Source organism: Sitodiplosis mosellana, unplaced genomic scaffold (assembly GCF_009176505.1).
Source record: "Sitodiplosis mosellana isolate CC-2019 unplaced genomic scaffold, AAFC_SMos_1.0 Smas_scaffold_6166, whole genome shotgun sequence".
NCBI classification, from domain to species: Eukaryota; Metazoa; Arthropoda; class Insecta; order Diptera; family Cecidomyiidae; genus Sitodiplosis; species Sitodiplosis mosellana.
Window position 1 is genome coordinate 3,535,873 of NW_022601407.1, and position 24,164 is coordinate 3,560,036.

Below are 24,164 nucleotides of genomic sequence, written 5' to 3' on the forward strand. Positions count from 1 at the left end.
GAAATGGTCATCATTTTGCGAGCAATTATTGCTCGTATTGATTTCGCTTTTAATCAGTGATAATTTTCAATACATAGGGGGTTTTTGTTTTGCTTGAAAAGAGTCCAATATAATTGTACGTGATTCTTCTTTTGCTTGCTTGATTCAATCTACAATGTCTACTTATGGAGAAAAAATAATTTTGATACTAATGACATGATCCTTTTCAATTTCTACTCTCTCTCAATCTGTCTTTGTGTGTGTCTCTGGTGCAATCTTATAAATTATTGAAATAATAAAATGGTTATTACACTGGAATTTTTTTGTTTTTTCTTTTTATTCGTGTATTAGTTTGCATTGTATGTATTTTGTTTGTTTCTCTTTCGCATTTTTTCCCGATTTTGTTTTTATTCTTCTTTTGACTAGGTTTAAATAGCTACAGGTAGATTTTTCGCTTCAGTTTATGGCGTCATTTCACGGCGGCAATACTACTCGATGACGATTGCTGTGTGGCAACGGCGGCTACCGATTGTGATGCAGCTGCTGACGATGACGACGATGACAATTGTGACTGCTGAGACTGCACCGCCGTCAGCGGTGGTGATGTACGCGTCGATGGGATTTTCACTAAAGGATTTCGGACCGTCGCATGCTTATGACCATTCGCATCTAAGCGCACTGTTGTGCCACACACCTAAGGAGACAAAATAGAGATAAGTTCAAAAAAGAGAACTTTTTCTTCTTTTTTAATCTCTTTTCTTTGGACATACCTGGTGATGTTGCTCCCAGTCCTTGTGTTGGCAAAATGATCCACAATACCGGGCCAAATTGCAACCAGAGCATGTTTCATTGGCTTTACGTCCACAATTCCAGCATGTATTCTGCGTACCGATGCTTGGCGGCGTTAAACGTTCCGCCACTTCTTCCGTGGCGCTCTTGTGATAATCTACAATATGATAAACATTCAATTTTTATTGCAAAATTTGAATTTGAAATTTTCTATGATAAAATATGCAACTAATGGAATGTTCTCAACCACATTCAACATTGTGGTAGTGATTCAAAAATGAAAGAGTAAATTTCCAAAAAGAAAAGGTTAGATCTCTCTCCCGAGAAACTAAAGCTAATTAAAAACCAAATTCAGATTTCCTACCGGCAAACATTTTCTCCAATTTAATCCGTTCTTGTGCCATCATCTCTATCGCTCGCGTTTCGGCCGCTGCCACCGCTCGCTGAATCTCCATGACCGCCTGTCGTTTCACTTGATTCACTGCATCTTCGGCATTTCGTCGGAATTCGGCCACTTTTTCTTCAGTTTGCCGCTTAATTTCAGCCATGGATGTGTCCGCATGCTGTGGATTGGACTGTGCAGCACTTGAAGTTTCAACACCTCTTTGCTGCAAAATGGTGATGGCCCGCTTAGTCTTGTCAACCATGGCCGATATGCAATTTAACATTGTATGAATGTTTTTCCACTCTTCTTCGCCACGATTTGCAACCACTGAAGATGCTGCAGCTGAACTGCCCGTTGAACCAACACTTCCATTGTTTCGATGAACATCGCTGGTCGCCGCCGATGAAGTAAGTGTGTTGACACTTGCTGCACTGGTGGCGCCATTGTTTGAACTACGAATGTCACGATCTTCTCTTAAGTTATTCTGGTTCTTTACGGGAAAAAAGGAAATTATTAACATTTTTCTGACTATTAACAACAATTTTAGCACAAATGGAAAACGGATTACATTCGCTTTAGGCGAAATTTTCCGTTAACTTCACTTAAAAACCTCTTTTATGGTAATTTACGCGTGATATTCGATCAATAAATGGTATTTACCTTGTCTAAACTGTTTGCGAATGGTTCTAGGTGTGATGCTGGTGCAGTTGAATAATCAAATAAACTAGGGTAATTGGTGAATAAGTGACCGTTGGCAGCTGACGTGTTCATCATTATATGTGAACGCTTCGATGGGTGCATATAATCAGACCATTCATGTAATGGATTCTGATGGTCGTAGACTCTGTGGGAAAAAAAACATATTACTTTCATGTGTTTTTTTTTATTTCAAAATCAACTAACCAAACAAATGGAAAAAAATCATATGAAATTTAAAAAAAATCTTCATTTTAATTCGAACTTGAATTTAAAAAAGCCACCTAAAGCAACGAGATGCTCTTGGTGCAGACCTATAGCATTTATAATGACAATAAAAAAAGAAAACGAAATACTCGAGAATAGCTGAAGGAAATTTCTAAATTGAAATAAACAATTTGAAATGAATACCAACCCTTCAGATGTGCGACGCTTTAAAAGTAGTCTTGAATTTCCGTTTGACGGTTGGTGTCGTTCGTTTCCGTTTTTGGCACCTTCGCTTGGCATAAAAATGTCGGACGATGAACTCTCGGCCGATGCATTGACAAATTCAAAAACGCTCGCTTCATTCGATCGAATGTACTGTAAAATTGCCTGTGGGCATAAACAAAAAATGAATCAAAATCTCGTGTAAACATTCACGGTGATTTGGGTAGTGGACACTTACCTGATTGCTGGCCTTGGCTAAATTTGCTAAATCCCTCTTGAGCACGGGAATATGTGACTTCAAAAATGGTAACACGTACGGCCTGAGTGGAAAATTTACCGATTCCTGTAAAGCTTGCTTGAACGCTTCGGTCGATAAGCCACCACTCTGAAGATTGAAAGAAAAATGAAAAATTATTAGCACTACTTTTTGGTGGAATATGGACTTTGGTCCTCCATAATAAAACTCGATAGTATATCTTGATGCAAGTGTCCAAATTTTTAGAGTCAAACGACAAGAGATACAATTTTTATGAAAGTAAATGAAGAAAAAAACAACGATTCCAGAATACCAGGCAAACGATAAAAATTGAAGAAAGAAAAACTGCAAAAAATGACGTTAATCAAACTTACAACAAGTGACAAAATGAGTGAACGAACGCGATCGCCACATTCGGTGCTGGTGTCCTGGCCGAATTGATATAGAGCGCCTAAGAATTTGCGTAGTTTGCTCAGTTCTTTGGATGGGTCAGTTTGTAGAATTGGTGTTGCAGCTTGTGGTGTTGATGCGGCCGATGATGTTTGCGGTGGTGATCCACCTTTCTGAATGGGTGACGTGCTTCCGCTGGCCGTTCGTTGCAGTGCCAAACTTGTATATTGTACCTTTGGTGAAATTGGGGATCGCGGTGCGACCGCCCGAACACTTTCGGGCGAATCAGGTGTTCTACCTGCAGGAAAAAAAATGGATTTCGTGAAAAAAGCGATCTATTTTTGCATGCAAAAAAAAGCAAAATATTCTTTGAATGGAAATAATAAACGATTTTTTCATGCCATTAAAATCAAATGATTGTATGTACAGTACACGTACAGTTTGAATTGAATATCGTGCATGTGATTGAAGCATAAAGTATTGCTCATTATAAATTTTCTTTAATATATTTATTTTTGGTGTATGCACACGCGCTGGTTGCAGTCAGCCTTAAATTAAATGAGCACCTGCAGCAAAGTGCTGTTTGTGTCAGATGTTTGTCGATGTTCAATATGAAACACAAATTGATTTTTGCTGATTTTTAATACGTGCACATATTTCTTTTTTCGTTCGTTCTTTCTCTCACTCATCCCTTGAGGGTGGGGTGTGTCACTGCTGCTGTTGCATATTGCTCGCGAAATTTAAAATTGAATTTTCAGCACTACATGAAATGTAGAGCTACTAATCTGCTTTTTTTTTCTTAATACTTTTTGAGTGATGAAACAAATTATGGTGAATTTGAATTTTATGCTCATATTTTTTATTTAATTTAAAAGAGGTGCACTAACGACAAATAATTGCACAATATCTCGAAGCGCCAATCAAATTTTTATTATCAAATGTTGTTTAAAAATTACATTAATTATTCGTATAATATTTTCTGAGTCTTGGACAGAATTGAAGTGATTTTAGATTCTATGCTCATATTATGATATATAGGGTAGGGGGGGGGGGGGTTAATTCGCGCCACTTTTTTTTCCTAATTTTATATTTCCATGAAAGTTTGGTATCATTTTGTAGCTTGTTTATTTATCTAACTTTTATAGACGAAATGTTTTTGGTTTGATCCCCTTTGGGGTCCGATCTAGCCCTTGGCGTGAAATCCAAAAAGTGCGGGGCAATTCGCGCAGGTGGGGTAATTCGCGCCACCACACGGGGTAATTCGCGCCGGCCGCATTTTCAGTGTTTTAAATGTGTTTATCATCCGAAATAGTGTTAGTGTTAGATTAGTACATCCTTCGCTGATGTTGTGTCAAAATTTCATGAAATTTGGACCGCTAGAAGCGAAGTTATTACACCCAAAGTGACACTACCTATTTTCGTCGGTCGACAGGCGAATTTTGGCCCAAAATTCGAAAAAATGACTGCGCCGATTTTTATTTATCTAAGAAGTAGTCCACGCATTGTCAAACCCGTGGTACCGTTGGAAAGGTAATTGATGGTGCCACAAAAATACTCAGTCAACAACCCCTTCCGACCCAAGAAATGCCGCGCACAAGAAATGCGATAAGCCATAAGCACATCACAGTTTTGGACATAACTCTGTCAAAAAATAATATTTTTGAGATCTGGAACTTTTGATTGACCAGTATAAAGTCCATCTACATTGCCACATTCACAGATATGAGTTCCGAGTGACCAATTAGCGGTAAAACGCAAAAATGAGGTGGCGCGAATTGCCCCGACCCATATGTTGCTGTTCGGAGTTCGATTCAGCCACAAAAATTGAAAATATTCAAAACAAATTTATATCCATAAGAAAGAGCTGGTGAAAAGCTACAAAATACATCAACCCGTTTTTTAAAATATTAAATTTTAATGGTCAAAGCTGAAATTCTGTGAGCTCGAAAAATGAACTCAGTACTAGCACAAAACACATTTATGCCTGTAGATTGCTTGTACTCGAATGAAGAGCTGTCAAATTACTAACCAAATACTGCGTTTTTCTTGCTCTTTCAAATGACACCAAGATCATTAGTATATGTATTGCCTGTGTCGAGAAAAAGCCGATGGCGCGAATTATCCCGCGGCGCGAATTACCCCCCCGTACCCTAATAAATAATTATTTATTTAATTTAAACCAAAGGCAGTGTATTTCAAAAAAGAAATAAAATCAAGATCTTGTAATTCATTTTGCAAATAAATATGTTATTTTAAAGTTACTTTGATGAAATACATTTCATGTAGTGCGCAAAAAAATAGTTTGTTGTGAAACAACAAAATAGATTAAGTAACTAAAAACTCAAGAACGCAGAGCGGAGCGAAGCTCTGCGGTCTTGTTTTTTTCTCTGACTTAAAACTCATCCACGCATATACAATTGATTGCCACGTCCGCATTTATGCGCAACCATCAACTGCAGAGCAAATACGATTTCTTCCAATTACCCATTTGCTGTCAACCATATCATTCGCGATTCAATCAACTAACTCTCTTAAATAAATAATTTTTTAGAAAAATGTGGCCAAAAACCAACAATATGAATCGTAAATGGAAGATATTCAGCAAATGATGGCATCTATACGGTAGAGTTTGGAAATTTGATTAAATGATTTCGTAACAAGGTTTACTCAAATATTGGAAATGATATTTGTCAAAAATGGCATTTCAAACGTCATTCATGATTCATGTTAGTGAGCTTCCGATGGGGACAAACAGAACTCTGAAAGGTTTTGGATCTATTGAATATAATAACATTGTGGTTCACAGCGTTCGCAAAAACAAACCGGAAATAAGGTAACACGAGTATAAATCATTAAATATTGCACACGTGCGACGAACTCGTGCCGGTTCAGCAACATAGTTCATATTCTCCAAATGAAATTATGTATTCTCTTTATTTTTGGTATATCTGGTGCATTTACTGTCCGCTTTTCCTTTCGCCTTTCTACGAATAATATCACACATGGATATCCATTTTTGATATGAACCAACGATGTATCATCGAGACTAAATTTAACTAAACATGTATTATATTTGAGTGGGCACGGGTATAAATTGCCATTTCATATACTATATAAATTCCACATGGAAAATGGTCATTTTACTAGTGTCCAACTTTACTTTCATTCACTGTTATTGTCTCCATTTTACTGGTGACTTCGAAAGAAGGGCTCTGTTACTACATTCGAAGCGTACCACACGCTGTACGCTTTTTGGAAGAACTTCGATTTTGAACACGATCCATTGACAAAGACCTTATCAACCAGCTGATTGTCTCATGGGTGTTTTGTACAATTGGATTGAATTTTGTTACAATTCAATGTGTGTTTTTCAGAAAGTTTTCGAATTCTGTTCAATTAACGGTGGATCAAACGAAAAGCCATCAATCAAACATCAAACAGGGCGCATGGCATAGGGTATAAAGAGAATAAATTTGTTTGTGTGTCAAATGTGTTGAAGGCCCCATTTGCAACACATACACAGGAACACACGTCAGTGTGTCACGCGTTTCGTTGGTTTTCTAAGTTAAAATGAAACAAAACCGCATTCTGTTGGAAAATTCACCTGTCAAAACAATATTCGCTCATTCTATAAATGCTCATAGCCACAAATGCAATTCACCGTTTTGCAGCAGCAAATAAAGTGAGTAAATTTGGTTTCGTTACCACACTTTCTGTTGCGCTCTCGCACACGCATTCCTTGTAAGATTGTCGCTTATATTTCGCAGTTAATTCATCAAATCCGTAAGAGAGGGAGAATAAATCGTCGTCATCAAGAAAATTGTATTTTTTCCATGTTTACACATATCCAAAATGTGTGTTTGTGTCCTTTAACGCATTTAAGATGCGATGCAACAGCCAAATGGAAAATGCTCTCCATCCCAATACATGTGTGTGTGTATGTGTGCTTGTAACCAATTATAAATCTGTCACGAGCAAAGTTTTCAACCGGGAAAATTGAAAATGGTTTTCCACAAATACCGGTGCATACACAACTACACCGTTCACAAACACTCGCGAAACAAAATACTTAACAACGCTATCCTTCTCTTCCTCTTTCTCTGGCATTCTCTTGGACTCACATTCTCTCTCGCTCTCTTCACGGAATGCTGTTCTCTTGTTTATTTGTTCGTACGCTTTAGTCTCCGGCATATTCCGGTGAGTGTCTCGGTGTGCCTTTAATAGCACTCTGGTTATTATTTGGAAAAAAAGCGCGCTCAAATCATCGATACTCTCTCTCTCTCTCTCTCTCTCTCTCTCTCTCTGTCTCTCTCTCTCTCACTACACGACACAACAGCAAAAGCATACAAACATACACACACACACATTCAATATGCTTTAATTAAATTCCATGGGTGCGTGCTCTTGTATGACTACATCTCTTCCTTGGTTTTGGTTCACTTAGTGATTGTTTTTGATGTATATCAAAATGGTACAGAGAAAAACACTCTCTTTCACACGCACACACACACACGCGCGCGCTCATATATGAAATCGTCCCAAGGCAAATCGTTTTTTTTTCCATTGACTTTTCCCTTAACATTCGTGGATTTATTGAATTTTTCCCACCGAAACGCAGCAAATGAAAATCTAATTGTTACTCTCCCAACAACAACCAGAAAAAAAAACTTTTCGATTGCGAAACGATGGAGTGAAAATTGTCTCCGCGCGTCTCTCACATGCAGTCACACACACACACACACAAACCGCTCTAGATCCTCTACATCACATCAAAAATCATGAGCAAACACATTTTCAAAGTACGAATCATAATTGAGTAATTTTTCTGCTTTGATATCAACGACATGTTTCTGACAGTTTTTGGCAAAGAACTTGCCGAAAGCACAACGAACCGAATGAAGGATGGAGGAAAGCAACAGCAGCAGCAATGGTAAAAAAAACACGAATCTCAAAATTGAACAAAAGAATCGGAGAGGAAGCAGGATGGGAATGGAAAAAAGAAATCTGAACACGCGGTGTTTGCAATGCGAAGTTCTGTGTGGCTTTGTATGTGTGTGTGTGTGCAAGAAGTGACACAAACAAAGAAAGAAAACAGTACATTCAATCACTGGACTTGACTTAATAGGCATATTGCAGTGAAACCAAATGATATAGCTGAATTCAGCACAACAAATTTGTTTGGTGAAATGTCAAGCCTGAGAAAGCTTTACATTTACCCTCCAAACATTGAAAAGTGCCTTTTGATGGACTAAAGAATCACCGCATTGAATGGCTTTAAAAAATGTACGTTTCAGTGACCAAAAATGCTATTAGAACGTCTTGCATGACCAGAAAAGTACCCGCCCGTTCCACTAAAAATGAAATTTAGAAAATCGACTAAATCATCGATTTTCAGTGAAAAAAAAATGTGATTCAATCACACGAAACTGAATTTGCATTTCAAATAGGAATCCGTTGGTTTTGTCATTTCATCGTCACGAAAAATGTTTGATTTATGAAACACTCTTTACTTGACCCATTCTTCGCCCATCAATTCAGGAATGTTGATGTTTTTTATGTCTATGATTTTCTTCTTCTTATTTCATTTCGAGCTCATATTCCCGCATTAGGAATCAATATACATTCTTTGATTTGCTTGAATTCTTTCAATTACTTTCAACTATTTTTGTTGTTTTCGGGAGGCGGTTTCAAGTTAAATCACCTGTATGTATCGAAACAAAGTTCAAGTCGGCTGAAATCGGGTAGACAGAGACAGAGAGAGAGAGAGAGAGAGAGAGAGAGAGAGAGAGAGAGAGAGAGATAATTTCGTATTTGATTAGTCGTCTATCGGCATTGAGCTCAAAATGCAAATGATATCGTCTTCGATGTATCTGAATCGATGTGGGTCTGCTGAGTTTAGTGTGCTGGTTGACAACATATACAGAGAGACTAACGAGAAAAAAAGCATCGTCAAAAAGCAGAATTGATGCGACATAGAGAATAGCAAGAGAGAGGGAGAGGAAAAAAGTAATCGAAGAAGAATGAGAAGAGTGACGATATGCACGTATCGTCCAATGAACGCACAATGACATGTCATCATCAGCACAAAATTCACACGGCTTTAAATGGGATAGACGTGAGCGCGCGCGCGTCCGGCCAGCTCATTGCCACCAATATGGGCGGTTGGGAAATGTGCTTTCGGTCGCGTTAGCGTTGATTAAGATTAAATGCTGGTTTTAGTTTGCAAACATACACACAAAGAGAGAACATTCTGTTTTTGACAATTTCTCTCTCTCTCTCCCTCTCTCTCTCTCCCTCTCTCTAGTTCTCAAGTTCTCATTATTTCGATCGTTTTTTTTCTTTCTTTTTCGCCTTTTTTCCGTCAGTTTGTTCACTCGAGCATCCGTTCACAAAAACCGACCGAACTAAGCTTTTTCAACCAGAACCATGAAAAACAATCTTCAAACTAAATCGAACCAAAGTGCAAATTCACTTTTGGTTTGTGAACAACAACAACGAAAGAACTGCGAACGACGCAAGCGAAAGTAGAAAAAAAACAACAACTAAAGACAAACTGTAAAAAGTTTGATAAGTTTGATTGAGTCTCTTACACGCAGAGTTGAAAAAAAAATGCAAATTGCATTCGATCAAGTTTGAATTGATTTGTATCATTTTTGCAACACTATAGTTTATGTGCATGTGTGTGTGGGTGAGGGTGATGTGAATCTGCAATTTTATGCTAACAACCATTATGAAATGTTGCTCTTGCTGCGTATTTAAAATGTAAATTTTCTACATTTGTTTACAATGTCGAGCTTTCCAACGGGAAAGAAAATCATCGCAAACCAATTGCGTTCAATGATAAACTCAGTCGCTCATCAATTTTGCATGAGCGTCTAATCGCTCGATTGTACAACGCTTTAATGTAATTGACGAATTGCTCTCTGCAAAAAATATAATGTGAGTGTGTTTGCATGTATGTATGCAGACCGAAAATGCAACGAGTTTTTTTTTCAGCGCAATTACAAGAAGGCGTTTTTCGAAAACGGACGAATAATCAAATAATAATTCATTTTATGAATATAAACAATGAGATGGGATTTTTGACCAAATGGAACTTTGCTAGCTGCGTGTATGCTATACAACATTGTTTTAAATTGGTATCAGTGTGTGGCATGCATTCGGTGATTCCCGTCGAAGTAAAGTTACGAGATCGTCGAAACGTGTTTATATGAGAAACGGATTTGTTTTGTTCCAATTTCGAATAAAAGAGAAGTGGAAGTGGGCAGAGGGTGAGTTGAGCGGAGCTAATTACATGGAGTTAATAAAAATTAAAACCTGAATCGAAAACAGCAAGAGTCAAGCAATAGCAATAGAGAGAAGAAGCACAACCTGTATTTCATATTAAATTTTCCCACCAAAATATTCTCTCGTTATGTTCCAGTTCTGCTTTAGATTCGTTTTCAAATTCCGTTTTTTTCTTCTGATGTACACTACCGTGCAAAAGTTTGCAACCACTAGGTATTTTTCATACAAATTGACCATTTTTGGTGGACTCATCAACATATTTCGGAAACACCTGCACTCTTGATATTTTGTGCATAGTTTCTACAACGTTTCAATAGTAAATCACAGAGGTTTCATCAAAAAATATTCACGTATTTAAAAAATATATCAATTTGAATTTGATCTGTTTTAATCTTCATACAAATTTGATCATTTTTCACACAGTACAAATTCAAATTGCTATATTTTTGAAATTCATGATTTTTTTTTTTTTTTAAATACGTGAATTTTTTTTGATGAAACCTCTGTGATTTACTATTGAAACGTTGTAGAAACTATGCACAAAATATCAAGAGAGCAGGTGTTTCCGAAATATGTTAATGAGTCCACCAAAAATGGTCAATTTGTATGAAAAATACCTAGTGGTTCCAAACTTTTGCACGGTAGTGTATGCGTTGACAAACCTGAATTCACACATTGTGTATTTTCATCAATGGAAAAATACTCACGCATCGTGCGTTTCTCTCACGAGACGAGACAGAGTGTGTGGTGTACGCGAAATTGTTGGGCCATTTATGCCTTGGTATAGATAATATACATCAATTCTATTTTTCGGTCGACCGATGGTGCATAACAGCCGGTTGGTTGATTTTTGTGTGATTTGCATATACAATACTATATCGTCGGTTTGCTTTCTCTCCCTTGTTTTATCTCTCTATTCTGTCTCATTCTCACGCGCCGTTCGCTCTTTCTTCGCTTGAATTTTTGAATTGACAATTAATGTAAGGGCAATCATTCGGTGCGCATAAAGGAATGAATTTTTCAGGCGCTGCTGCTGCACGTGTATGAGGTTTCGCTTTTTTAAAATAACCAAACAATTTTCTTTTTATTCTCTCTCTCTCTCTCTCCCTCCCTCCCTCTATCTTTCTTTTCGTTGAGCTTATTCTCTTTTATTTCATTATTCGTTGATTGTTTGTCCTATTTTGAAGTGTGGTGTGTTTTGTTTCACTCACCCTTTGATCGAATCGCATTCGCTTCATAGATATCCTTATCGAGTATTTCCTCTTTAATTGTTTTGCTGTCCAAAGCCATCTGAAATGGTAAAGAGCGTTCATAATTAAGCATTTTCCGTTGGTTTTTTTTCTTCGTTCAATTTTGTGTAAAAGTCTTCGAATGGATCAGAGTTGGTCGGTTTCGAATGGATCAGAGTTGGTTTGAAAAACAAGAAAAGAATAACATAACGTCAATAAAAGTGTGACCGAGAGAAAGTATGACAATGAACAAAAAAATTGAATTAGAGAAGAAACGGAGAGAGAAGAAAGAGAAAAAATTTAAAACCGACCGATTTAAGTGAAGAGAATTTTCGAAATTTTTCCATTTGGAATTCCTGGAAAATTCAGTCGATTTCTCGTGTAGGCTGACACGCATTCTTAATTTTCTCAAACCAATGGTTGACATTTGGTCACAACGATAAGGTCACATGGAAAATGGAGATGTTCATCGAGTCACGTGTTGAATATTTCATCGAAATATAACTCTTTCTCAGAAACAAATTGTTGCCAGCAATTAAACAAGTACACCGACGTATATCGACGACGCACCGCTGTTATTGATGCCAAAATTATCAATCAAAACCATCATGTCCAAATAACAGAACACTCTTCCGAAATCTCTCTCTATCTCTCTTTTTCTTTCGCTCTCGCTCTCTCACACTCACCGTTCATTGAATCGAAGTGTAAACAAAAGCGGAAATCGATCAAATGTTGTGTATGTGTTCTGAACTGAATGAAACTCGGAAACAGATAGCAGACGACCGAAGAAAACGGCAATAACATCGGAATGTGGCGAAAAGAACATTGAACAGACGGGCAAAAGTGTTTGGAATGCTTGGGAAATCGATTCGAATCTGCAATTGGAGAACAACAGACGGATGATGAAACCAAACATACACATATTTGTTTTCGTGTTCAACTTCTTTTCTTTTCTCTATCGATTAAAGAGAACAACACATATCTTTTGTTGTTTGACAAATGTTTTCTTTTATTCAAAAGTGGCAAAAATGAACCGTTGTTTCTTTTTTTTTCTTCTTTAAATTCAATCAGATCGATAAAAATCAATGCAGGTCGGTGTAAAACATGCCTTTGCATAAATGAATGGTTTGGAGCGAAAACGTAATACAGAAAAGTTGAGCGGAAAAATGTCAAATGAAAAGGGATAGCTATATACATAGTTCACTGTAGTTTACTATACAGTTTACTATATGGCTATCCCTTTTCCGCTCATTCATCATCGACATTTTTCCGCTCAACTTTTCTGTATTACATTTTCGCTCCAAACCATTCAAATATAGTGCGAAATATTATCAGATATTGATTTTTGATTTATATTGAACCAAAAAAAAACCACAAGTCAATATTTTTGCATTCCTTGATCCAAAAGTTATGACTATTACTTACAATGTAAAACCGCAGCAACACACCCAAAAAACAAATGGTATGGGAAATGAAACTTAGAAACACTTAGAAAAGTGTCTGTGTTTTTTCTGTCTCTCTCTCTCTCTATCTATCTTTTGAATGATATAAAAACCCGGTCGAATTCGGTGGGATTGAAATGTGCGTCATGTCGAGTCATGAACTCATATATACGTATGTGTGTGTTCAATGTTGTTTCACGATTGCCACCATGTGGGACCCGTAGTTTTCAGTTAATAATCTAAATATAAACACCAATTTGGCGATGAGACCATAAGCCGGAGCCCACATTTCACATCGATCACGATATGTAATCAACAAGTATATTGCTGGCGAGTAAGAAGAGAGCGAAAAATGCACGAAAAAAAAGAAGAATCGACTAAAATTTATGCTGGCTTAGATGTGTGACTGACTCCATACATGTATATTGTTCGAGCCGTTCGAATTTCAAACGATTGTTTTGCTTCTTCTTCGTCAATTGATTGAGATTTATGTGTGTGTCTGTGTGTGTGTTTCGGGCAGTATGCGATCTCTGACCGAGAGACAATCACGAGATGCCCAAACGGGATTCGTTTTGTAGCAATCGACGTTTAGTCGGTCGTTAACTCTCATTGACTTTTCGGTTACTCCCATTTCACGTTTTGACTCCGTTACTACATTCGGATTTTGCTCTATGCATCTTTCGAGCATTGATTTCTCTTCGTTTGAACAATTTTTGAACGTTTCTCTTTCGAGCCTTTTGCCTGCTGTAAAAATAATCATCTTCTGAATCATTCAGACCGAATGTCGTTGATTCGAGTTCATTTGATTGCGTGCACATTGTTGGTGTTAGCGAAATCATTTCGCACAACTTCGTTCATTTCTTTGAGTCGGTATCATTTTTCATAGACGTTTCATATTCCGTTTTGTTTTATGGCCAATTTACTTTTTGGTTATAATTAGTTTTGACTGTTGGGAGCGAATAGAAGCATTTGCGAAAATTCTAATGAACACTATTCCATTAAAACGCACCTGGTCGAAAGTCAAGCCGTCACTTGAGCGAGCGGATTTTTAGACAACGGAGCAACCAATTCAGCCAGAATATATATATCTGGTTAATTAGAAATAAGTTAGAATAAGAGTGAGTTGAGTGTTGTTTCTTTTCGGTCGGTCACCGAAATTGCAATGTAACGAGAATATATCGCAGCTGCGACTCTATTTCAATACTACTTTTGCCCAATGTTTATTTCCTTTTTGGAAAATGGTGAACGCTGCTGTTGTTGTTGCTGCTGCTGGTGCTGTCGCTGCTGCACGGATTAAGCATTTTGATTTGTTTGCGATGGATTTATTCTCGGGGGGGGGGGGGGCTGAGGGTGTGAGAATGGTTACAGTGAGCAATCTGTGCCTTCGATAAAGAAAAGAATTTAAATGGTCAAACAAATGTTCAATTCGCATTTTCAAAACATGCGATATTTTACAAGTTGGCATGGTAATGATTGTGTGTATTGCGTTGCTTGGGTTTGGCTGACACGATGCCTCTCACACAGCCGTTTCACCAATGGATGCCAGTGGTAAAGACATTTGGCATGCCGGTGCGAGAGATCCAAACCGAAACCGAGGCGAGAGATTTGTGTGATTTTTCGTTCTTCAAATCGTGTTTCGGTTGTTCGGTTGCTTGATTTTTGGACACAATGATGCCTCTTCAATATCAAATTTGAATATGCTGGTGGTGACGCGATCCGCCGCGTTCATTGATGAAGCACGGCTGCCAAAAATAGTCTCATGGCTGTCGAAATTGAGTAAACACTGTTCTATAGGTGGTTTTTTTTTTCTTCATTGCAGTAGCTTTTCCTGTTGGTTTTGTTTCTCTTTTTTTTCGTTTGGTTTTAATTCGGATACAATCTACTGGATATGGAGGTTTACCATGTACTGCCATAGTTAGTATTACGAAGCCAAATGTCTATGTGGTATTTAAAAAAATTGTTCACACAGGATGCTGGCGTATTAGTAATTCGTTGCTCTTTTTTCGTTCACTCACTCACTCACTTGCTCTCTTTCTCTTTCTTGTTTGTTCGGTGTATGGATTTGTGTGTGTGTGTGTGTGTGCACGCTCGTTTATGTATTCGGCTGGGTTGGGAGTGCAATTTCCAGTGGTCACAGGTGTTTGAAAAACCCCATCTGGCGCCAAATGTTTGTTTTCTACTTCGATATATTAGAATGAATGTTTGCGTATTAAACCGCCACCACTACACCACACTCTCTCCTTTGCCAATGAAATGCCACCATATCCTCAAACTCACTCTTTTTCTCTCGCTCTCCTGCTCTCTGGCTCTCTAGCTCTCCACCTCGTTCACTCTCTTCTTTTGATTCCCTTTGAACTGTTCGCTATTGCTTTCTGGCTCATGCTTTTATATGTCGCACCTCTAATTCGCTTTTATTTTTCCTCTTTCTTCAACTCTTTCTCTCTCTCTCTTTCTCTCTTTTCTTTCTTCCTCTCTTACTCTCGCCCAGTTTCCATTCTTTTTCATCTTCCCGCCGGCTCGTTCAATCTCAGTTGCCATTTGCTATATTCGATTATTTCTGTCTCGTTCGCTCGAACTGTTGAGGTACTAAAAATTCGATGATGCAGCACTTGGCATTATAAAAAAAAACACTTATTTGAAACTATACTCGTCGCGTACCAATACTGTCGATTACATGGTGTGCACACGGTATTCGAAAACCAGTTGACAGGGTTCGACAGGCGCAAGATTCGAATATATGGCCAATTGTTCAGCGATAATAGTAATAACAAATCGAAAAAACAATTCACAAAAAAAACGCAAACACACACTGCGTTTGGCTAATGTGATAGCAACAGCAGCGCACACAAGAGAGAGAGAGAGAGAAAGAGAGAGAGAGAGACTGATGACACAAAAGCTGATACACAAACAGCAGAGGCTCAAGAGTCTGCAATGAAAACAGAAGCTGGAAAAAAAATGACCGTAAAAACCACATGATTTACATGAGTCGCGCACGTTGCGATGTGAAGAAATGCAACGGCCTTCAATTATCGCTCAAAAATGGTCGAAACCATAACCAAATATTTGTCTCGTCAACATTCAAACGCATTGCAAACAAGAATACATCGCACAACCTTTTCCTCTCTCGCAAAATAGACTCAGCGAATTGCGATGGTTGTGTGCATTTTTTTGGATAGGAATAAAAACAATAAACATTACGGAATAATTGATTTAAAAAATGGTTTTTGGCAAATGAAGAACTTTCACCGCGCCATCGAGAGAGAGAGAGAGAGAGTGAGAAATTCCCAAGCACACTCCTCTGGCGAACGACCAAGATCGTTTACACCGAGCACACATTTGGTTTCGAAATATTTTAGTTGTTTTTACACCAATTTTTTTCTCTTCTTGTTCTGTTGTTTTGGAAGCGAGAGCAAGTCTTGAATGTGCAGAATTTTTGTGAACGTTCATTGTAATACAGTCAGTCTAATAAATAATATGCCATGTGCAGGCAATACGAAGCGCACAGTACACACACAAAACCAATTTGTGTGCACATGCTGGCACTGCCATCAGCAGCCCCGTACAAACATACACAATGTGTGCGTATATGTGTGTATGTTGGTTGGTTAGATATATTCTATATTTATATAATATAAGATCACAAACGGCGAATGCAAACATACACTTGCTACCGTGTCCCCCATTTTCCCGTTGAAACAGGCGAGTGAGCGCGCGAGACAGCAAGCGAACAAATGAGCGGCAGCAAATGTGTTTCCCAAAAATGCCAGGGGTTGAACGCGACGGCCAGATACACCGACATTCGACTCTTAAATTAACTCGATTTGTGATTTAGATTTCAGCACAGTAACAGCCGGTGTTTGTCGGCGTTGCTGTTGTTGTTGCCGTTAAGTGTGCTGCATACAAACCCCTGGGCTCTTCACCCACCCACTCGATTAGCGTTCGCTCGCGCACGCCTTTCACCTCTATAGTCAACATCATTCATTTTAGCCGCCCGTACGATCGTGACTCATGCTTATCATCAAGTCGTGGGAACATTTCTGTGCGAGCAACAGCAGACACACACACACGTAATCTATACCAAACGAACGAACGAACGAGAGAAGTTTTTTTTTTAACAAAAAGAACAATAGAAAACGGAATATTCACACGAGCGTAATGAAAATGAACGAAAAAAAGAAACTAGTGGTGTAAGCAACAGGACCAACAGACAACAAAGTAAGCGTGTATGTGCAAAATGGTGCAAAATGGAAGCGTGCTGCGGTCGCTTCATCTTTTAATGAACGACAATAATGCTACCGATGATATAATGATTCTAATCAAAATTGAACCACGGCTTCGACTGAAGAGAGAAAGAGGGAGAGAGAGAGAGAGAGAGGGAGAGAGAGCAAAAAAGGATTGGAAATTGTCAAGTTCATTGCACAATCAACACATGCTGTTAATTGCTGTCACAACGGCATTCGTCCAACATGTCAAACACTGCATTTTTATTCCGTTTCTATTAGAACTTCTTCGGTCGGTCGATAAAGTTGGAGAAAGAAGAGAACATTGATTCCTTGACAATATTGACAGTTTCCAAAAGATTCCCATAAATTTTTTTTCTCTCCCTCATTTTAATCGGACAAAAACTGAATAAAATACACATATTCCATCGATGGACCAGAGATATATCGGAATAAGGAAAATGAGGGCCTTATTCTTGCGGTGATGCGTATGTATAAAATGTGTGTGTAAAGAAATTTTGGAGTGGCTAGGTCTTTCAAAATGTCATAAGCAGCTGCTCGAATTTACACTATGTGTTGTCATCAGCAGACATTCTCAGCGCCCCGCTCCTTTCCTTCCCTTAATCCAGCAGCATTTGCCGAAACATAAAACGCAACATTCTCGACGTACACATGAACACAGCCGCTCGCTCGCTCGCTCGCTCGCTCATTCACTCGCTCTCAATTGTGTGTGTTCACCTTTATTCTTAAAGCGTGCGCCTGCCTGAACTCAAGTACTCAAGCCAGATGCCATTATCAAATCATGTTTCAAGAAATTCAATTTACCAAACTACACACAAAACGACGAATATGACACTCTTTTTTTTCCTGTTAACTTTGGCTTTTCAATTTGCCTTGAAATGCACTCGAAAATTGTATGCCAAAAATGGCGCGAATGAAGGGACAACCATCATCCAGCTTGTGTGTGTGTGTGTGTGTGTGTGAGATTAATTGAAATTATGTATTTATGCAAATTGAAATTTGTTTTTTTATTGTAACAAGATATACTCAAATATTGATATAAAAACAAAAATGGCCCCAAAGTTTTGACCGAATTGATATCGATTCAAACGGACATTTTTGTTAAATGGACTGAAATGTTTGTTTGAATGGTTTCTTTGAGTCAATAAAAAGTTCTTTGGAATTGGGCAAATGGTTGCACTGTTGAAAATGTTCAAATAATGCAAACCAAATGAAGACTGATACGCAGAATACGTTCAAAATGATTGTATCGTCGAGAAAAATGGTAATAACACCGAAAGTACAAGGCAATGCATTGACAAAATATCAATGACCAAAAGATATGAGCCTACACGACAACAACGCAATAATTTATCGAGTTTTTCTAAATGAAGAATGAGTATATTTCATAAATTTTAATCGAATTTTACCCGATGAAATGCTGAAAATGTCTCGTTTTTTTCTCCATCGGTCGATGAATCTGTTGGGTTCGGTTGGAATCTGTTCCGACCGTTTTGTTTTAACTTAATTACAAAATGAAAATGATGATGAAAAAAAACTAGTGATAGCGCAAAACATTGCGTATTTAGAGAAAGAGCCGAAGAAAGGAGGCAGCAGAAAAAAGAGTGCCGGAGGCAAAATTTGTTTTTAATCGCCCCGAATGTTGTCATGAATTGGGACATGTGCTACGAAAATTTATCTTTTTCACTTTCATCAAAATGTTGTGTTGAAATTACGGAAATCTCATCTTCCTCTCCGTGTCTCTCTTTCTCTCGTCGATCGTTGATAAAATAAATAAATAAAGAAAAGAGGAAGCTTGCACAATGATGGCCAATGACGTTTTTTTTTCACGGGTAGTTGTGCATATATGTATTTTTATCAGCGCAGTTACTAATGATGTTCACCGATTAGCACTTGTCATTTTCGTGCTTTCGAAAGACAAGATGAGTCAATTCTACCTGAGCAGCAGCAGCAGCCGACGACCGGAGAGAAGGAAGAGAATGAATGTGAGAGAGAAATAAAAAAAAGGGAGAAGAGCGCAAATATGCAGCAATCGTGCACGATACAAATGATGATCGAAACAAAACAAAAAGCAGCAACGGCAACGAACGCTTGAGAAACATATGCCGTCGCACACTTGCCTTCACATTCCTGAATTACACTATATGTGTCATACACCTGTCTCAATACAGCTGACCATCCCGTATGGGTATTGTCGCCGCTGTTACATTTTTTCCGGCATTTTGTTGCTGCTGCTGATTGTGTTCTGTTTCACATGCTGTCGTTGCTCATGTTTTCTAGCGGCCACACGAAAAAAGAAGAATAAAAAACAACAATGTGCTTCGGCCACATAAGTAGGAGCCGGTCGTCAATTAAATAGTTGTTACATTGATAATTATTGGAACTTTCAAGGAACAGATAAATACACAGCAGGAGAGAGAAAGAGAAACGGTGAGTCCTTTTGGGGTATCGATCCGTTTATTTGAATAGTGGCCCGATTATTGTGAGTTCAAGTGAGTGTTTTCTGTTTCATTGTGCCATCGCCAATATTGCGTATCTCGCAAAAAGGAAAACAAATACACTTCAAGATAAACAGAGAGGTGCTCATTTTTGGTTTTCTTTTCTTCTCTTACTCTCGTTTCGTGCGGTCTTTTTTTCCTGTGAGAGATGAGTGAGTGCGTGTTATGTTTTGTTGTTGGGTAAATCGTTTTGTTTGCAAAGTTTAAACTTTCCAGAATGTTTCGAAAAGTGTCGCAGATATCCACACAAAAACAGAAAAGGGGCCATGAGATCTGTTCTCAAATGAAAGAAGCCAATGAGTGATTGCAAATAAACCATTATTGATCCATGTGAATCGGTTTGGTGTGTATTCGCACTAGTCGGAAATTCGATAGCGATCTCTCTTTCACACTCTATCTCTCGCATATACCTCACTGTGCACACACAAGTGTTTCACAATTAATGAATTTTATTTGCGTTTGTGCTGTTTTCTGGCGAATGTTTACGTTTTCTGTTTTTTTTTTCTTTCTTTCTCTAGAGAATTATCAAATAAATGGATAATTGGGACGCAATGATCATGGCACATAATATACACACACACAAAACCTGTTTTTCTCATCAATTTATATGATGTATGAGCTGAAATTGAGCAGCGCGCAATGTGTGTAGTGCAAAACTTAGGCGGTGACTATGTTCGATATAAACATCATTTGAAATTTGCATGGAAAACGCCACGCTCTGTCAATTTATGCAGAATAATTGATAAAATCAAAACAAAAATGTAAATATCGATTGAGAATGATACAAATCAAAATTCTTTAGAATTTTCTTTTTCATAAAAATTGTCCGAAGTCTTGAAATATCTCCAGTAATCAATATTTCAACTGGAGAAGAAACAGAAGTCGAACCAATGAATGTCTCTTTTTTTCAAGTAAATGGGTGATAAAATAAAATGGTAAGTAGTGAATGGGTTTCATTCCAGTTTCATGTTTGTTGAAACATTTACATCATTTGTTTAATATTTATGACGACACGGTGTAAACTTACACCAGAAAAAAAGACACGACTTTCGTTCATTCGGAACTAGTTGTGTGAATACTACACACTGAATAGTGAGAGAAATATTTGTATTCCCCTCAATTCTTTTCATTTCGATTAATTGATGAAGGGAGTAGTGTAAAACAGAAGCATCTTTTACACTTCTGGCGTACAATCTGTAGGCACACGCACGACATATATTTTATCATCAATTACACCTAATTAAAGATGATATGTATGGCAAAACAGATCTCTCGCCTCAAATACAGCTCAAATCTTCTCACATAGTTCATACATATTTTTTCGAACAATATTTATCAATCGGTTTTAATTTGTACGAAACAATAATTTTCTGCTTATTTATTGTTGTGCGACTGATCTTTTTTTTCCCTTTTGCTTCAACAATATTCGGTTGTTTTTGTTGGAATTTTAAATTTGTATTGAGATATAAATCACCCTCTGCACAACAATTGAGCCACATGTGATAAAGGTGGCAGCAAAAAGATGGATGGAAAAAATTATTATTCTTTTTTCGGGCTATTATTATACAACTCTTTTTTTTTATTATTGATAGCAAATGCTGTTGCTCGGGATAAATCCATAAGATTTATAACTTATGTGGGAAATTGAAAATGTGTGTGCGCGCCATCGTCCGAGGCAACAAAGCACATGCACATTTTTTTTTTCTGGTTAGCATTCAATATCCATCTGCACGCATGTACCGGCCTTTTCGAGATACACACACAAACACACTGCACGCATTTTCCAAACAATTCAACACAATATCTTGTGTTGTTTCCACATTGGGCATTTGTAACAAACTTTTCCATGCGATAAAACACGCATAATGTAAGACAAGGAGATACACCGTATATCCAACTAAAAAAAAGATAAAAATAATACCGTTTGTCGAGTCATTTCCGAGACTCTGTCGTTGTCATATTGATCATATATAGAAGTGAGTTCAGCTCAGACTTGGCGGTTCCCCCTTCTCTCTCTTTCTCTCCTTCTCTATCTTTGTATGTGTGTGTGTGTGTGTGTCTCGGCTCGGAACTTCAAATGACGTATCACAGGTGTTAAATACAAATGCCACAATGAATTATATGCGCCGTGAATTAGAACAACGATTAGAAGTAGCAATACACAGCAATTGAAGATGTATTTCAACTGAAATTTCGGGCATTTTTTCAACGTCGTTGTCTACATCACCTGAGCTTGGATTATGTGAACAGAACTTGTGTGTTTCAAGTTTCTTTCAAACGCGTTTTTATTTTCAAGTAAAAAGTTTTTTTTCTGGACGGAAAACGAATGGAATTGATTGTTTTATTTAAAATAGGCGATTAAAAGGGAATATTGAATATGAATTTTGAATATGAATCCAGAACAAATCCTAATAATGCTTTAAAACTAAGCTCTGGAAATATTCCAATAGAAATTAGTCCAGGAATTGAATGTGGAATCTTGTTATCGAAATGAATGAATGTGATAAGGAGAACGAAATGGTTGAATTGAACATTGGATTGACTGAGGCAAATTAAAGACATATCGACAAATTCAGGCCAATCATGGCATCGTCGATTCAAAATAAATGATTTGAAATACGAAAAGGCAGGCGAATATACAATTCAGGGAGTTCAAATTCGGTGCTAACCAAAACAAAAGCAAATGCATGTATTCTAAAGGAAAAGTGGGCGAATGTCGAAAAGCAAACAAAAAGAAGAATTTTTGAACAGAAACTTCCAATTGTGTCGTTGAGAATAAAAATGGGATTAGCCGAAACCGCTCATTTACATGTGAATCATTTTTGTGTTCCTGGTAAGAGATAGAAGACATATGTCTGCTGCAATGTTTTAGAACATTTCAAGATCTTTATCTTTGCTTGAGATACTTGCCCCATATCTTGTACCAGAAACACAAAAATGATTCGTATAAAAACACGCGGTTTCGGCTAATCCCATTTTTATTCTCAACGACACAATTATAGAACACATTTATTCAAATTCTTGTAATTATAGCTCAAATCGACTCAATAATTGCTGTGTTGATTGTTGTCAAACCGTTTGACTGGAATTCCAATTAAAAATTCCATTTGTATCAAATCGATTCACAACATAGTTTTAGCTGACCGGCCAATTCACATCAACATAATATATTATACCATTTACATCTTATCTAAAATATTCATTGAATAGTATTGGAATACAGTTGTAAAACGGTCATTCTGTTTTTGAACACCACCGTTGCAATCGGTTTGTGCTATTCGACTAAATGGTCCGAAGTGAATACGAGTAAATGCCATGTGATTGAATGGTTTGTAATCGTAAATTGTCAAATGGTTAAAATTGAAAAATTCATACTCACTAATGCGAAAGTAGTTCGATAGTAAATCCTGTAAAGCGACCGAAAATAAACACCACCACCACCACCACAACACAGCGTTGAATTCTTCAATCCGATCGCGGGGACTTGTCCAAAACACACAACTTAAACCCAAAAAAAAGATGTGCTACGCTTGCCACATTCGACTATTATGGATAAGCTGATACATTTGCTCAATTTTTTTTTCGCTCTCCTCAAATACTCAGTTGATCATCGGAAGATGAACTTTGACAAAAACGGAACATTCTTCTTAAAAATTAAAAAATAAACAACGAATTCCACTAAAGTACAGCGAATTAAAATAAAAACACACAAGAACACAATGTAATATAAAATATACACGCGAAAATAAAGTGCAATCGCAGTCCTTTTCTTGCGTTTGAGCAATCGTTGAAATGTGTAGAATTTGACGGAAAAAAATTCGTTTGATGTTGACCGAAAATTGATTTTGACGGTGCCAATGATATTATATAGCAAACGAATGAAATTCAAAAATGTTGATGTGTTCAATTCAACGTTCCAGAGCGTACTAAGCACAAATGCTGTTCCAACGGATACACACAGCTCTCCGCGACTGCAGGCACACACTACGGAAAAACTAGCAATAGCAGCAGCCGTAATGTTTTTTCGACTCACTCGCTCGCTCGGTATGTATTACGGCAAACACAAGTGCTCCGCATTCGTTAGAGTGCGTCGTTTTTGTCGTATGTCTTTCGTTCTCATTCTTTCCCTTAGTTCAGTCTGTTGCTGTCCGCTGACGCGCTCCACAAAATCATTATGCAGTCTTTATAACAATCACAAAATAAATATCATTTGATTATCCTTTTTTTGCCACCTCGTGTGTCTTATGAAACCTCTTTCCGCGTCCCATTCGCTCGCTCGCTCGTTCGCTCATACACCGTTTTGAGATCGTCGAAAGTGTGGCCGTTCATTTATTCGTCCGACTCTTTTTTTTTATTAATCAAAATGTGCACACATTCTTTGAACAGAAAAAGGAACAGCGAAAAAAATGATGAATAATATCCATTGCACGTTGATCTCTGTTGAAGCGTTAAAAGCGAACACCCTAGCATATATTTTTGGTATGTTTCGCATGTGACTGAATGACAGCCAAATGAAAAACGGAGTGAGTGAGAGAGAGAGAGA

At 37.7% G+C, this 24,164-nt stretch overlaps 1 protein-coding gene across 2 annotated transcripts; it reads right to left on the reverse strand.

Moving 5' to 3' along the window:
- Window positions 1–5: 5 nt before the first annotated feature.
- Window positions 6–23,587, reverse strand: LOC129575074 (protein CBFA2T2). 2 transcript variants are annotated; one of them, XM_055457936.1, is made up of 9 exons: window positions 23,001–23,587; window positions 11,423–11,501; window positions 2,909–3,222; window positions 2,517–2,663; window positions 2,265–2,431; window positions 1,814–1,997; window positions 1,133–1,643; window positions 750–925; window positions 6–673 (listed from the first exon to the last, which is right to left on the reverse strand). In XM_055457936.1, exons 2-9 carry the CDS (start codon window positions 11,499–11,501, stop codon window positions 449–451), a joined length of 1,803 nt encoding a protein of 600 aa, XP_055313911.1. In that variant the 5' UTR covers window positions 23,001–23,587; the 3' UTR covers window positions 6–448. The 2 variants fall into 2 exon arrangements, with proteins under 2 accessions (XP_055313911.1, XP_055313910.1); XM_055457935.1 differs by having other exon boundaries at window positions 2,265–2,443.
- Between the last annotated feature and the right edge of the window lie 577 nt (window positions 23,588–24,164).